This window comes from Centruroides sculpturatus, unplaced genomic scaffold (assembly GCF_000671375.1).
Source record: "Centruroides sculpturatus isolate CEXI.00-Female unplaced genomic scaffold, Cexi_2.0 scaffold176, whole genome shotgun sequence".
Classification (NCBI taxonomy): domain Eukaryota; kingdom Metazoa; phylum Arthropoda; class Arachnida; order Scorpiones; family Buthidae; genus Centruroides; species Centruroides sculpturatus.
In genome coordinates this window covers 228,158-242,758 of record NW_019384551.1, presented here as the reverse complement: position 1 = coordinate 242,758, position 14,601 = coordinate 228,158, and the positions used below count along the sequence as shown (strand labels likewise).

The 14,601-nt window shown below is 27.9% G+C and overlaps 1 protein-coding gene across 1 annotated transcript in view; it reads right to left on the bottom strand.

Moving 5' to 3' along the window:
• Window positions 1–14,601, bottom strand: part of LOC111623652 (BRCA1-associated protein-like) — a 38,104-nt gene that overhangs the window by 951 nt on the left and 22,552 nt on the right. The window contains exons 5-16 of the mRNA XM_023366312.1: window positions 12,839–12,917; window positions 11,752–11,865; window positions 10,129–10,194; window positions 9,912–9,994; window positions 9,095–9,170; window positions 6,451–6,518; window positions 5,210–5,348; window positions 5,090–5,128; window positions 4,880–4,969; window positions 3,270–3,383; window positions 3,145–3,195; window positions 2,974–3,069 (exon numbers count right to left, since the gene is read on the bottom strand). Of these exons, the coding sequence (XP_023222080.1) occupies window positions 2,974–3,069; window positions 3,145–3,195; window positions 3,270–3,383; window positions 4,880–4,969; window positions 5,090–5,128; window positions 5,210–5,348; window positions 6,451–6,518; window positions 9,095–9,170; window positions 9,912–9,994; window positions 10,129–10,194; window positions 11,752–11,865; window positions 12,839–12,917 (1,015 nt within the window). The remainder of the gene's footprint in view (window positions 1–2,973; window positions 3,070–3,144; window positions 3,196–3,269; window positions 3,384–4,879; window positions 4,970–5,089; window positions 5,129–5,209; window positions 5,349–6,450; window positions 6,519–9,094; window positions 9,171–9,911; window positions 9,995–10,128; window positions 10,195–11,751; window positions 11,866–12,838; window positions 12,918–14,601) is intronic.

Genomic DNA, 14,601 nt, shown 5'->3' with positions numbered 1-14,601 from the left:
TTCTGGAAGCACTAAAATGGATAAATAGTGAGGTATATAAAACTCAACCATCTAAAACAGAATTTAAACCTAGGTGGCAAATTCCACTTCTAATAATCATACAAAAGAACTCAGTATGACTCTGCATCATTATTCAAATTTTGGATATCATCTTAAACAATATTTAAATTCTTTATCTCAATTATCTTGATTTATTTATCCTGAATATCAAACATTTCTATGCTTTTTCCTGGTAATACTTGTAATTTAAACTTCAATATATAATTTTGTTGTTGTTACTTCTATCAACCTGTATAGTGTTTAAATGAGTTGCAATAACTATATGTTAGTAGAAATAAAATACATTACCATTACAAGTGGACAAAAAGGAAGTCAGTGAATAATGTGTTCAATGTGCAGGCTTACCACTACCACTACACAGTTCTGGATAGTTAATGGAAACACTTCTGGAATAACCTGCATTTGAACATGTTATTCACTGATTACATTACCATTACAAATAGGTAAAAGGAAATGTATTTTACTTCTAATAATATATAAAGTTATCAGTACCCATTGAAACATCCTGTACAATTTCATTGACTAATTTACAGGAATGAGATAAGTTTTCTTTTTCCTTATGACATTACAGTTTTCTTATGTTCAGCTTTCCTTCTATTCATATGCAAATTTTCTCTTTTGAATGTTAATAGTTATTAAATTTAATAATATTTTCAAAAAATAACTTATCCTGTAAATTTTTAAAAATTTTTTATCTACAATAGCAACAGATCCTGTTACATAATCCTAATATTTGGTCTACTTCACTACACTTTCATTTGTGTCAATAATCTACAATAGCTGAAAAAACTCCAGAGAATAATGCTTTGATATTCCTCCAAAATATAAAATAATATGTGGAAAAGCAAATCAATCACAGAATAGAAATCAAGGTAATAGATATTGTCTATATATCATCATCAGAAACAAATAATACCAATTTTTTAAAGTCCTTCCTAAGGATATTAATAATGCAAATGACAAATTACTTAATGATGTCATTGCAACTGCTATTGCTAAATTTGAATTTTTGCATATGATGTTATACAAAAATAATCTTGGATATCAGGAATGGTTGAAAATTAGATATAGAATTGTTAGTTAATCTTGACTTCAGAATTAATCAGCGGTTTTGGCCATATTTAGTGCATGTTTCTTAAAATTTCAGATGTCATCAACTAATAAAACTAATGACAAATATGGTGTAATAAGATGAAAAGAACACTAAATAATCTAGAGAAGTCATCAATTAACAGGAATGAAATGTATTTGAAGATCCAAATATATAATTTTCAGATCAAATGTCCACTTTGTTCAAATTAGTTTATATTAAATATTAAAAAAAGCATTTTCTAAAAAATAAAACCTGTATTTAGAATTTTACTAAATTTTTTGAAAAAAAATTAATAAATGAAATGAAAATAAAATAAATAAAAAGGAAAAGTACATGCAGAAAATCTCAAACACTAAAGAAATTTTAAACTACACTGCCTTTGTTCAAAATTTGGATTTTGGTACTAAAAGTTCATAGTCTTAAAACCCATACCCATAAGTCTAGTTCTGTGCTTTTGTATCACTTACTCCACAATCTTCAGACTTGTTAGATAAATAGGAATGTGCAGAAACCATGATACCTGATATATCTTTAGCTTTGTGAACAATTCTCTTGCCAGTGTCAGTTATTTCTTGAAGGTCACCCTATATTTCTTTATCTTTTCACTAAAGAGATGTACCACACCTCCACAAGTTCTATATATAGAACTTGGCCAAAATTAACAAGAACCTTGTAAATTCTGCTAATTTAGTTTTTACTTGATCTTTTCATTTTTGATTAGGTCACATATAATTGGAGTTCACTTTAAGGCTAGACATACTATTCATAGCAAGATTACTCTCTTTAATATATGATCTAAGACAGTGTTCTTCAATCTTTTTTGTATCTGCATACTGGCAAAAAACAGGATTATAATTTTGTGGACTGCAGACAGCTGCACTGCTACAGGAAGCAGTCCAATCACAATCACTCATTAATGTGCATGCATCGCTCACATTAATTATTATTTTATCCTTGTATATTTTAACAATGTTTAATTACATTACATTATCTGTGATATTTCACAAAATTTGGGTAAATAACATTGTCCTAAACTTCCACTATTTTAATTCTCTGTTCTTAATATAAAAACAAAAAGTAAAACATTGTCTACTTGGATCTTGTTTATAAATAGGACTTATTATACTGGTGTAGTTTCCTCTCTCTCTACTAATCAGAAACTACACTAGTATAATAAGTCCTACTCCACTATTTGTTTTCTATACTTTAAGTTGACTTAAATTAGGTTAAAACTGAGGTTGGTATATATGTATGATTCTTTTTTTTAATAGGAATTCAAACAAATGATGATAATCAGTTTTTAGGCTAAAAAACACAGTAATTACGGCAAAAAAATCCTATGACCTTAAGACAGAAATAAAAACTATTGTAGATAATATTTTGTTTATAAAGATTGTTTTAAAATTACAATTTTTAGTTAGTGTGACATTAGTCTTATGGAATTTTTCATGGACCAGCGCCAGTCCACGGACCCAAGGTTGAAGAACACTGATCTAAGAAACTAGTCTATATTAACTCCTGTTAATTTATCAAAACAGTTATAGACTGTTTTGTATTTTCTGTTTAAAAAATTTTGAAAAAATAGGAATTAAATTATACATATAAAATTTGATTTTAAATAGTAAACATATTGGATCAAAGAACACTTTTTATGTTCATTATTTTTTAAATGGATATCTGATCTGATAGTGAGACTTCTGGACCTCAAAAAACGTTTAAGTCCAGTTAACTAACTTCTCTAACTTAGTGTTAATACTGCTCTTCTTTTTAGTTGTATTTGGATTTTTATAAACTTTCTTTCAAGACAGTTAAAATATTACCTTCTCTTTAGATTCTTGAATATCCTTAATTTGTTTTTCTGTTTCTTTCAATCTCTGCTGCCAAGATTGTTGATTCTGACGTAAACATTTATTCATCTATGTAATAAAGATTCTTTAAAATATACAATATTAGAGCAAAAGTTTGTCTAGATTAAATATACTAAAACTTACTTCTTTTTCCTCTTTTAGTTCTAAAACAGCTTTATTCAATTTTTGACATAACTAATAAAAAGAAAACAATACTTTTGTTGTATCCTTTCAAACTGAAGTAAATTCAGTATTAAAATAATTTATACTTGAGATATCTTCTTTTCTTGAGATTGCTTTTCTTTACTGACACGTGATAATTTTTCTTCTAATTGTTTTCTTTCTTCTATAGCCAATTTTGTTTTATCTTTTAATTCTTCTAGCTGTATAAAATTATATCATAATATTATTTTGATTATTTATATAAATAATTTATATATGTACAAGATGATTCAAAGATCTCTAAAATCACACAACTTACAAAGTTATATTTCCTGTTCAAAATACTTATGTCTATTGCATTGATATTCTGAATTTATAAATGATTGAATTTCAAAAATTGGAATTATCATCACTAATTTCTTTTTAACATTGAAGAATTACAAAGTTATAAAATGAAACCAATAAAAAATCTAGCAACAAATTGTGTAACTTTTCCAATTGTTATAAAAAGTTTTATATGACAAAATCTCATATTATTAATTATTGTAAACATTGTCAGGTGTCATATCTCAAGGGGACAAAATTAAGCATTTTGCCCCCTTGAGATATGACACCCGACATCTCTCTATCTCTACACTTTCTTGACCTTTAAACCAGCAAAATTTAATAGCATCAATGCCCGTTATACACAAGCTAACATACCAAATTTCGTTACTTAATCTTTAGCCTATCCTGAGTTATTAAACAAAACAGATGCCGACACACAAAAAAGTAAAAATAAAAAAGGAAAAAATTACATTGAGTTCAGTGGTCTCAAAACATGGAAATTTGCAAAAAAAAAAAAAATTATTTCAAATTTAAAAATGAAAAATGCTAAGAAATGATCATTTATATATAAATATATTTGACTGATATATAGCTAAGTTATGCAATGCTAATACTATGCTTCCCACAAAAAAAAACAATGGATTCTTTTTCCTTTGTAAATTTGAAGTAAAAGTTATTTCAAACAGGGATGGGGAGTTGGTGAAAAATACACAACTTCTGACTTAATATTTTTAAAATCAACTCCAACTCTTGATTCCTTTCACTAATGCACTATTAGTAAGTCAGTACTTCTGTTTAATAGAAATGAAATAGGCTGAAATAACCTTTTGACAAAAATAATATTTCTATTTATATACAAAAATATAACTTTTAAGAAAAATGTTTGAATTTGAATTTAAAAAGGGGAAAAAAAATCTTTACTTTTTTCTGAAAACTGGAATCTATCCTCTAAAGTTTAATCTCATATCTGTAAGGTTATACTTTGACTTTATATATTCATATCTTATTTTATTTAAAATTAGTTTTAAATAAAACTTTTTTAAAATTAGTATCATAATTTACATACTTTGACCTTAGAAACATCAATGGCCTTTAAAAATTTTTTAAACATCAACATGACGTAAAGAATTGTTAAGTTTTTAACTCCTGACTCCAACTCTCCATCCCTGATTTCAGTTATTACTAATCCTCTTTCTAAAACTCTTTAGTTTGATATCTTTCCATTATCTTCAATATTTAAAAAATTAATTGACCTCTGAAAATTAGGTCAAAATCATTATTGTATTTGACATCATGGATTTACTTATATTTTTAAATATGACAAAGATTTTATTTCTCTGAAAGTTATTGGCCTGGATTTAAATATTAAAGGATTACTTTGACTATTTACCTGTCTATGAGATTCTTCTTCCATTCTACTCATTCGACTTTCAAAGAAGTGCCTTTGGGTTTCAAGTTGACTTGTAAGTAAGTATGTATACTGAAAATATATTATAATATAAATCTAATTCTTACCTAAAAATTATTTTTGGATACAAATATAAACGAAAAACTATAAATATTTATCTAATGGTAAATGAAGTAACAAAATTTTTTTTACCTCTAATTTTATTGAATCTAATTTTTCTTCTTGCTCAGCCTAGATAGAAACAGAAAAAATCAATGACAAAAAAATATTTTATAAAATTCAATATATTTGCAATAAAATACAAAAACTTGCCCAGCGAGGTTCCAGTTCTACTAATTTTCCATCAGTTTTATTCTGAACTAGTCGATGAACATAATTATCTCCTGCATAATCCCAAACCCTGTTATTACCTAATTGCATTGCATAAGTATGCTGAGTTTCTAGATAATGTCTGAAAATATGAAATGTGTTAATATGCATAGTAAATTCACAGATATTAACAATTAATGACATTTAGTATATTATCAACAATTTATTAATACAATATGATATGGCACTCATATTTTATTTTCTGCAAGATTAACAAAGAATAACTAAGACAATAAATAAAATTACTTAAGTTAATACAGTGAAAAGATTTCTGGTTTTTATCTGTAGTTCTTTTTTCAAGGATGCTCCAATGTGCCCAAGATTACCTTATATAATATAATACTAAAATGTTGTTTTGTCAACATTAAATCAAATTAAACAAAAAGATAATCATGTAAATAAGTTCTAAGTAGAACTTTATTAACAATAATAATCTAAAGTAAGCATAATTTAAAGTTTTATCCAATTTAGTTTCAGAGAGATTTTGGCCACTGCCACTCTGATGGACTCTACAGCACATGCCAAAGGCTTAAAGCAGAAATTCAACTTTCAGTTTAAACATTAAGCACTTAGTCAGTTTTAAGTGCACACTAGTGTAGATATTTGGGTTCTGCTGAATACACAAATCTAGATTTGTTCATAATTTTCTTTTTCTTATTTTGTATCTGTTCATGATTAGTGATAGATTACCAAAAATTTAGTTTTTTAAATAGTAGGCTGACAAACTATCGTCAATTTGAGTAATTTGTTATGATTCACAGAAAAAATACAATAAATATAAGAATATAACCAATTTAAATTAACAATATTTATTGAACAGAGTTCAAACTTATATGTCAAATGGTTAACATACTAAAAAGATACATATATTCGCACAAAATTTAAATTTAAAAATTTTCTTTATATTGTAAAATTAAAATAAAAGAATTAAACTGTTTACACATCAAATTTGATTAAATACTGTTGTACAAACATTGTTTCTTTATATGTGGATCAAAGTTGATGATGGATGCAGAAAAACTAAAAAGCATTTCTTTGATTGTCTTAAACAAGCAGTACTACTTTGCATTCTTAATGCCAAGCAGTACTACTTTGCATTCTTAATGCCAATTTAAATCAATGTTTCATTAGTGCATATAAACAAAATTGGCAGTTCTGAGATTAAATAGTTTATAAATACTTACTTATATGCATGTCCTTCTACATATCTTCCACATCCAATATGACCACATATCAAACATATCCATAAATTCTAGAAAACAATTTAATAAATTGAGATCAATCAGTGTAGTAATTAAAAAGTAAAATTCATTGTACTAATAATAAAGAATAGTAATCAAATTATTGTATTTCTCAAATATGCATATTTTTCTAGAATTGATAGTTTTTAAAATTTCAATCTGTACTGGAAAACAGAAAAACAAATTTATTATTATTATTAATTACAAAACATTAGCTAAAAAATGAATTTTAGCTAATATTTTACATATGTATATTTTTTAAGGAAATGTTGAAAACAGTTTAGATTTTGACTTCATATTTATTATTATGATTTTGACAGAATGTATCTTACTCAGTTAATACTAGTGCCTACTGTTAATGCTATTGTTACATTATTATGGTGGTGATGGTGTCATAAATAATCCTAATATCACAAATCAGATTTTCACTTGACATCAATTTGGAAGTTGAATTTAATTAGGTATTGTGAGATTGGGATCAGTAAGGCCACTGCTCACTTGTCGAGGATGGCTAAATAATTTATTTGTCTTCAGGACAGTGATATCCTTTTGATATCAGGGTCCTGACACCAGCTAGAGAAATTCTAAATTTGTGCCCTAACTTGCAAGTACTTCTAATCAGCAGTTTAATGTCTGAGCAGTGATGTCTGAAGTCTAATTGGAGGGGTCGTGTTGATTTACAAATGGAGGTAGAGACAAATCCACTACTAACTAGCTATTTATTAAGATATATGATGTGTGCTTTTTAAGTAAGTACTGTTTTAAAATAGGGCCACTGCAGTGCTGCGGTTGGTGTAATGTGAATGCATGCTGAGTCCCTACATCTGTTGGCTAGCCAGATGCCATTATGGAAGCATTTATTTGTTTTAAGTTTGTTTGTGTATGTTTAAAATGCCTCAGACAGTTGAAAATCCTGCCAATTATGAAGTATGCACGGTGATTCATTTTCTAATGTAAAAGATACGAAAGTGACTGACACTCGTTGGCAGATTAGTGAGGTGTATGGAAAAAACATTATGAACGATGGAATAAGAAAATGGGTTAGAGCATTTAAAGATGGTCATACTAATGTCCATGATGAGGCGCATAGTAGGCAATCATCTTGTCAAGACTTGGTGGAGAAAGTTGATGCAAAAGTTTGAGAAAATAGAGGCTTTACGATTTCGTCATCCAAAACAAAAGGCATGGCAAGCTCAGTAAGGGGATTGTTTTCTTCATGACAATACCTGTCCACACGTGGCTCAACGAACCTGAGACCTTATCACATCATCTGGCTGGGAACAACTTGATCACTTTTCATGTAGCCTTGATCTAGTGCCTAGTGACTACTAATTTTTCCTCCACTTGAAAAAGCATCTAGGCAATCAGCGCTACAACAATGAAATCAAAATGGCTGTGCTGCAGTGGTTAACAAATCAGGTGCCAGGTTTCTAAGGAATTCAGAAGCTGGTTGTACAATATGATAAGTGCCTTAATATTGGAAGAAATTATGTTGAAAAATAGATTAAGATACAGGCTTTCATGTATGAATAAAATTGTTAAAAAACTGCACTTGTGTTTTTTTAATATGAAAATGGTATTTACTTAAAAAACACACCTCATATATTTAAGGATATGCAATATATACAAAGACCAGCAATGCAACAAAGCTAATTAAAACATTAACATAACAATGGGACCATTGACTAAACTGTGGGATACTATCGCTGACTGAGATACCTTACAATAAATGAGCATATTACATGGAGAGACCCTTGTCTTCTCTTTTACATTAGATATCTAAATTGGGGACCACATTTTGGCTGTTAGGATGACTAAAGCAGCCCTGAATGAAGGTATGGTCCCCCTTTTATAGAGAATTGACCACCAATCAGGTTTGCTCCCAATGTGGTCATACTCTTGGTAAATTTCCATTTAACAGGAACTAAGCATCTGCTGAATCAGAGGAAGTTGAGGCAAGATGCATAGATTAATAAATTTTTATCTTTCTTTTCCTGTTTTATCAAATGTTCCCAAATATTAACTAAAATATTACTTCAACTTTATGAAAAAAAATATTCATTTCTTTTTAAATTGAACTGTTTTCTACTCCAGGATCTGTCAGTATGATGATGATAATAGATTTTATTAACATTATATTTTTATTAAGAGTTTGTTTTAGCTAATTACTATTGTTGTTGTTGTTATTAATAAAACAGAAGTGAAATGATAAAAAATTTGTCTTTTAGTACTTTATGCAGTTCTATCTCAAATACTGCTTTTACTATTCCAATTATTTTCTAATTACATCTAAAATAAAATGTTCAGCTTATATAAAATTAAGGAAATAGGAAAAAATGCAATGTTTGAGACAATATCTTCTAAATTGCATTCCAGTGTCAAATTTTCAACACCCAATTGAAGGTATGGATTATGAGTTTTTAATGTTTTAATGTCAAGTTGTTTTAATGGATAAGTTTTTATTTTTCTAGCAATTTTTTGCCAAGTACACATTGATGTGGGCTATACACAGGAAATTATGATAGTTTATTTTCTTTTATTTTTCATAATCATCTTTTACCTTTAATAAAATTATTTTAAATCATACCTCTTGTGAACCACAACCAAAACAACGATTATCTGGTTCCAGTTCGGGAGTCTGACAATATCGGCATACAGGACAGCTATTAAAAAATTTTAAAAATTATTAAATATACATATATATTTCAAATTTTAAAATTCAAAACATATTTGTACAGAATTTATTCATAACACAAAATATTTCTATTGCTTTAATAAAATTCTGTATATTTGTTTCAAATATAATAAATAATTAAGTATAATGTTTAAGAAATTTTAAATTTATTTTAAGCCTAAATTATTTATATATATATCTATTTAATTTCTTAAAAGGTTATTGCACTATTTAAAATTTAACATTTGTTATTAGAAACAAATATGCCAACACATAATAAATCAAACTGCATAAATAAATTCCATTTTTCCAAAAGGATGTTGCACATTTTTTATGATACATCAAAATATTACAGAAATTACAATTTGAAGCTATTAACAACCACAGATTAGCAAATGCAATAAAGGAAATAAACACATTTCAGTAAGGACAAACAAATAGTGTTGATGAATTATCATTATGCAGGTTGTGAACCAAAAAGGAGTGCTGCAGTCAAAAACTTTCTGTTGCCAAAATCTATGATGTGCACATTAAGCATTAAGAGCAAATCTTACCTTACAGTTTCTCGTGCATTCCACCATAAATTTTTGTCACTGATTGAACATATAAAAATATTACTGCCAGTTTACAACATAAAACATTGTAATTAGAAATTAATTATTATTATGTGTTTGCTTGTGAAAAATTTCATATAACATATAGCAAATTATAAAAAAAGTTACAAAATTACCTAGTATCTCCCCATTTTGCCAAACAGCTACTATGAAATGAATGATTACATAATATTGTCAGGATACCTTCAACAGATTCATCCTAAAATATATTTTAAAATTTTATAATAATAAACTTTAAAAAGTATTATTAAAAATGTATATCTAATTTTATTTTTTAGATAGTTTATAATTATATAAATCTACCAGCTTTTTAAAGTATAAAAACTATTTTACCATTCTTTCCAAACACACAGGACAAGTAGGTAATTCAGTATGCCCAGGAACAGGTAAGCAAACTTCCTGTAAAATAAATGTTTCTGAATACTATTTTACTTAAAATTAGGCACAGAATCTGTATTTAATTTCATAAACAAATAAAATGAAACATAAAACAAGTTCAGTTATAAATGTAAAGTAAGAATGTCTTTTGTCTTTATTTAAAACAACATACTTAAACACTAAGATATTTAATTAATAAATCTAATTCAAAATGGTTTTTCCCTTTCAATGGATAAATACAGAATTTAAAGTAAATATCTATATAAGTAAAATATTCTGCAATGTTGAATCTGTTTATAACATAAATGATATCAAAACTAGCATATATTGCTTATGGAATTTCAATGGGTTTTTTTTTCTTTTTTTAATAAAAAGTTTATCTGTATGTTCTATTTTCAAACATATGCACAAGAAAATGTTTGTTTTCTATTGTTATTGTTATAATTTCAATTATTGAATGTGAAGACTATGAAAAATAAACAAAGTTTATTTTTCATAGTCTTCACATTCAAAGTTTATTTTTCATAGTCTTCACAAAAATAAATAAAGTTTAAAATGACACCAAAGATGAATCACAATCACATCATATCAAATCACTGTATTGTAATATGAAGATCAAACTCCAACTTTTTTATTTTGGACTCTTTTTGCTTTGTGGGTACTAAGAGAGCCTTTTCTCCAAGCTCATCATAGACTTGTCCAGGTCTACAATATGGTGGCAGGATGGTGAGGGATGGATCTGATGTATCTAGGACAGACCATCAATGAAAAATTTATGGACCTCTTTACCCAGCTGGATTTGATAGAATTCCCTGAAGTAGTAGGTTAACATCTTAATTACGACTTCCTCAGGGTGGCAGCCCATAATTAGGAAAAGATGTATTTTCACTTTCTGTTTGGAGAAGGATGCAGCTGTGGCTAAAGATTTTAATCCACACCCTGAAAAAATAAAGCATTTTCCCCTCTGTTCATATTACATATCAGGTGGGTGATTGAGTGCTTGTTTACAATTTCTCCCTTCCCAACATTTAGCTCACCCAAATTATATTTTCTTTAACAACACATTTCCTCTTTGCACCTTTTGAAACAAAAAAATATTTTACATCAATGTTTCTCAAGGAAAAGAGAATACAAAAACAAATGGAGGTGGTTCGGACCTCACAGGAATATGAAAATTATCAAGCCCCAAAAAATTAATTTTAATTATGATTTGTAGTAAAATCTTATACAAAATTTAATTTTCACATAAACATTATTTCACAATTTTCAATCATTAGAAAAAAACATTTTACTGTACATTTGGAATTCTTTTATGACAGATACTCAATAACAGATTCTTCAGCTTTTTTATGTACAATACATTAATTCAGTCAATCATGGCTAAACATTAAAGTGGCATTTGATAATCATTTAAATAAAAATATTGTAATTAGAGATTCTTTACTGAGATTCTTATCAAATACCACTGTAACATGTTTTAACATAATTAATTGAATATTTTATATTATAACTTTGAAATTAAGGAAACTACTATTGAATTTTTAAAAGATGTAAAAATCATATTTAAAATTGTCTTACCTCTGATTCTTTAACACTTTCTACTTTAGCAACATAAACTAAATGGCATATTTCTGGTTCAATTGAATTGAACTGAATTCCATTAAAATTTTTATAAAATTCATCAGCTGTTTGCTGTAAGAAAATGTATTGATAAATTTAACATATTATATTACATATAAGCTTTAAAATCTACTACATACAGTAAAATCTCATTTTAATGAATCATTTGGACTGTCATCATCTATTGTTCTGAGAATCCATTATATAACAAACAATGGATTTTCTGCACACCCAGGAAAATATCCATTATTTGAAACAATTTTCATTTTTTAAACCCCCTAAATATAGGAAATACAGTCCCTTGAGATCTCTATCCTTTATTTTAAAGAAGCACATATGTTACAAGATGTACCATTATACCATATGTGTTGTACAACAAAGCTGACAGAAACTACATGGCACAAAAGAGGCAAAGTGCAGTGCTCATTAGCACTTCACCTGACTTTATGATTTCTTAATAAACAAATCCATCTTAATTTTGATGCTGCTTTTCTGCCCATTGAGTACAACAACCACAAGTAACTTCCCTCCAATAATCAATGCACTACAGGAAGGTAACAATTCATGTCTGCAAAGTTAGCAATATAAACCTTGATGATTATGCATGTATTCTGCTCCATACACAATGTATTTTTTTAATTCAGTCCCTGAAAACACCCAAATATTAATTCAACATTGAAAAATATATGATGTTTATAGTAGTTGGGGTTAGAAAAAATCTGCTATTCGAAGTTATAGATCCACTAAAAGGAAGTAAAATTACATTGATTTGGTGGAACCTTGAAAAAAATCTTATTGTGCGATCTTTTAAAATGAGATTCCACTGTATGTATAGTTCTTAATATGACTGAGTTAGTGTGAATACAAAATTATAAAAATATTAGACACAAATATATTAGAAACATAAGATGAAATAAAGATGATCTCTCAAGAAATATTTATATAGCAATAAAAACATTTTAAGGAAAATATTTGCTTATTGTCTCATATATTATAAGCTATTAATACATAATATATATTTATATATAAATGAAATATAATTTACTTGATTTTTGAACTTGAAAAGAACCATGTATTGATTTGGCTTTGATTCACGGATAATCCTCATATGTTCAATATTTTCACTAAAAATTATAACAACAGTAATTGAAAGTATATTCTTCTTAATTTAAAATTATTATAATACAGCATTGACATTCCATTAACCCAGCATCATTGGAACCAATGCAGTGCCAGGTTGTCGAATATGCCAACTTAGACAATGGATTTTTTCTGATTTTTTTCAATTCCCTGGGCACAATTTCACATATAAAACTGTACAAATCTGCCTTTTATGATTGTTTAGCATGCCATTTCAATTTTTCCAAACTATTCCTACCGTTGGTTGGTTTGAAACAAAAACATTCTAATCGTACTGTGTGCTTTGTACACTTTTATCTATATCTAATTTGTATTATATATATCTACTCTATATATCATATATTTAATGTATTTTATTTTTTAAAAATTTTATTATACACAGTTATAGTAAAAGCAAAATGTTCCATCACTGTCAACCAAAACCAAAACTAACACTTTTCAAAGAAATCCTATAAACAGATATGCAACTCTGGATTTTTGGCCTCCTCAGTAAGGGTTTTTAGCATACAGTAAGTTATTATACCTCCGTAAGTCAGAAAGGAAAGAAAATTGATTTTTTGTATATTTTTCTACAATACAATTAAGTAAGAATTGGATAATTAATCTGACTCCATTTTTGTAAATAGTTATTTTGAATTTTTATTTTATTTTTACTTTTAGTTTTAGTGTAAAGGCCAGACTTTTAATTGTGTTTTAATTTATAGGTCTACAATGTTTTTAAATTCATAAACATTCAATGTTTTCAAATTCAATGTTTTTAAATTCATAAATTCTAACTGTAATTTATGAATTGTAGACATTATAGGTCTACAATTCTCACTGTTATCCATTGTTCCTTAATCTTGAGAAGGGTTAGATCAGCGTTTCTCAAAGTGGGCAATAACGCCCCCTTGTGGGCGATGAGTAAATGTAGGGGGCGCTGGAGGCAGGGTATTGAACGATGACCAAAGGCAAAATTGGGGTCACTGAAAGCCGTTCCCTTTCCTCTGTTAAACTGATAAGAGGAAGCATTGCGTTTAATGGTTTCCAGATGTTGAGAACAATGTACGGTAAGGGCACAAAGTGTGAGATTTGTAGAAAAGTTTTTCTAAGAATATTTCCAATCCTTTCTCACACAAGAGAAAATGGGTTAGGGAGCGTTGGGTATAACTTTATGGAACAAAGGAGGCAGTGGATCGAAAAAGTTTGGGAATCACTGAGTTAGATAGATGAAAGCTGAGACCAGATATGGAAAGATTTGGGGCAGGAGGCCTCAATTAACTATATACAAACTTCTGATGCAAACCAGAAGTCATTATTTCAATTTAAAAATTTCCCCCTGAAAGGAGTTAGGTAGATGACTGACATGACTATATTGCTAACAGAAAAATATGACGTACAGGGGCAAGACACTACTAATTTGATGTGGAAAGACATATACAGTAGAACCTTGATTATCCGACCTAATTGGGGACTGGGGTTGGTCGGATAATTGAAAAGTCGGATAACCGAAAAGTATGAAAAAATCCATTATTAGTGTAGTATATTATTATATCCCATGTAATTAGTATATTAGTATATCATTATTAACCTACTTCGCGTTGAAATTTTCATCGATGTTAAGCCTAACAAAAATTTTTTAAAATAATAATCGTCGTATTGTATCGTTAAAAAATTAGAAAATTAAGC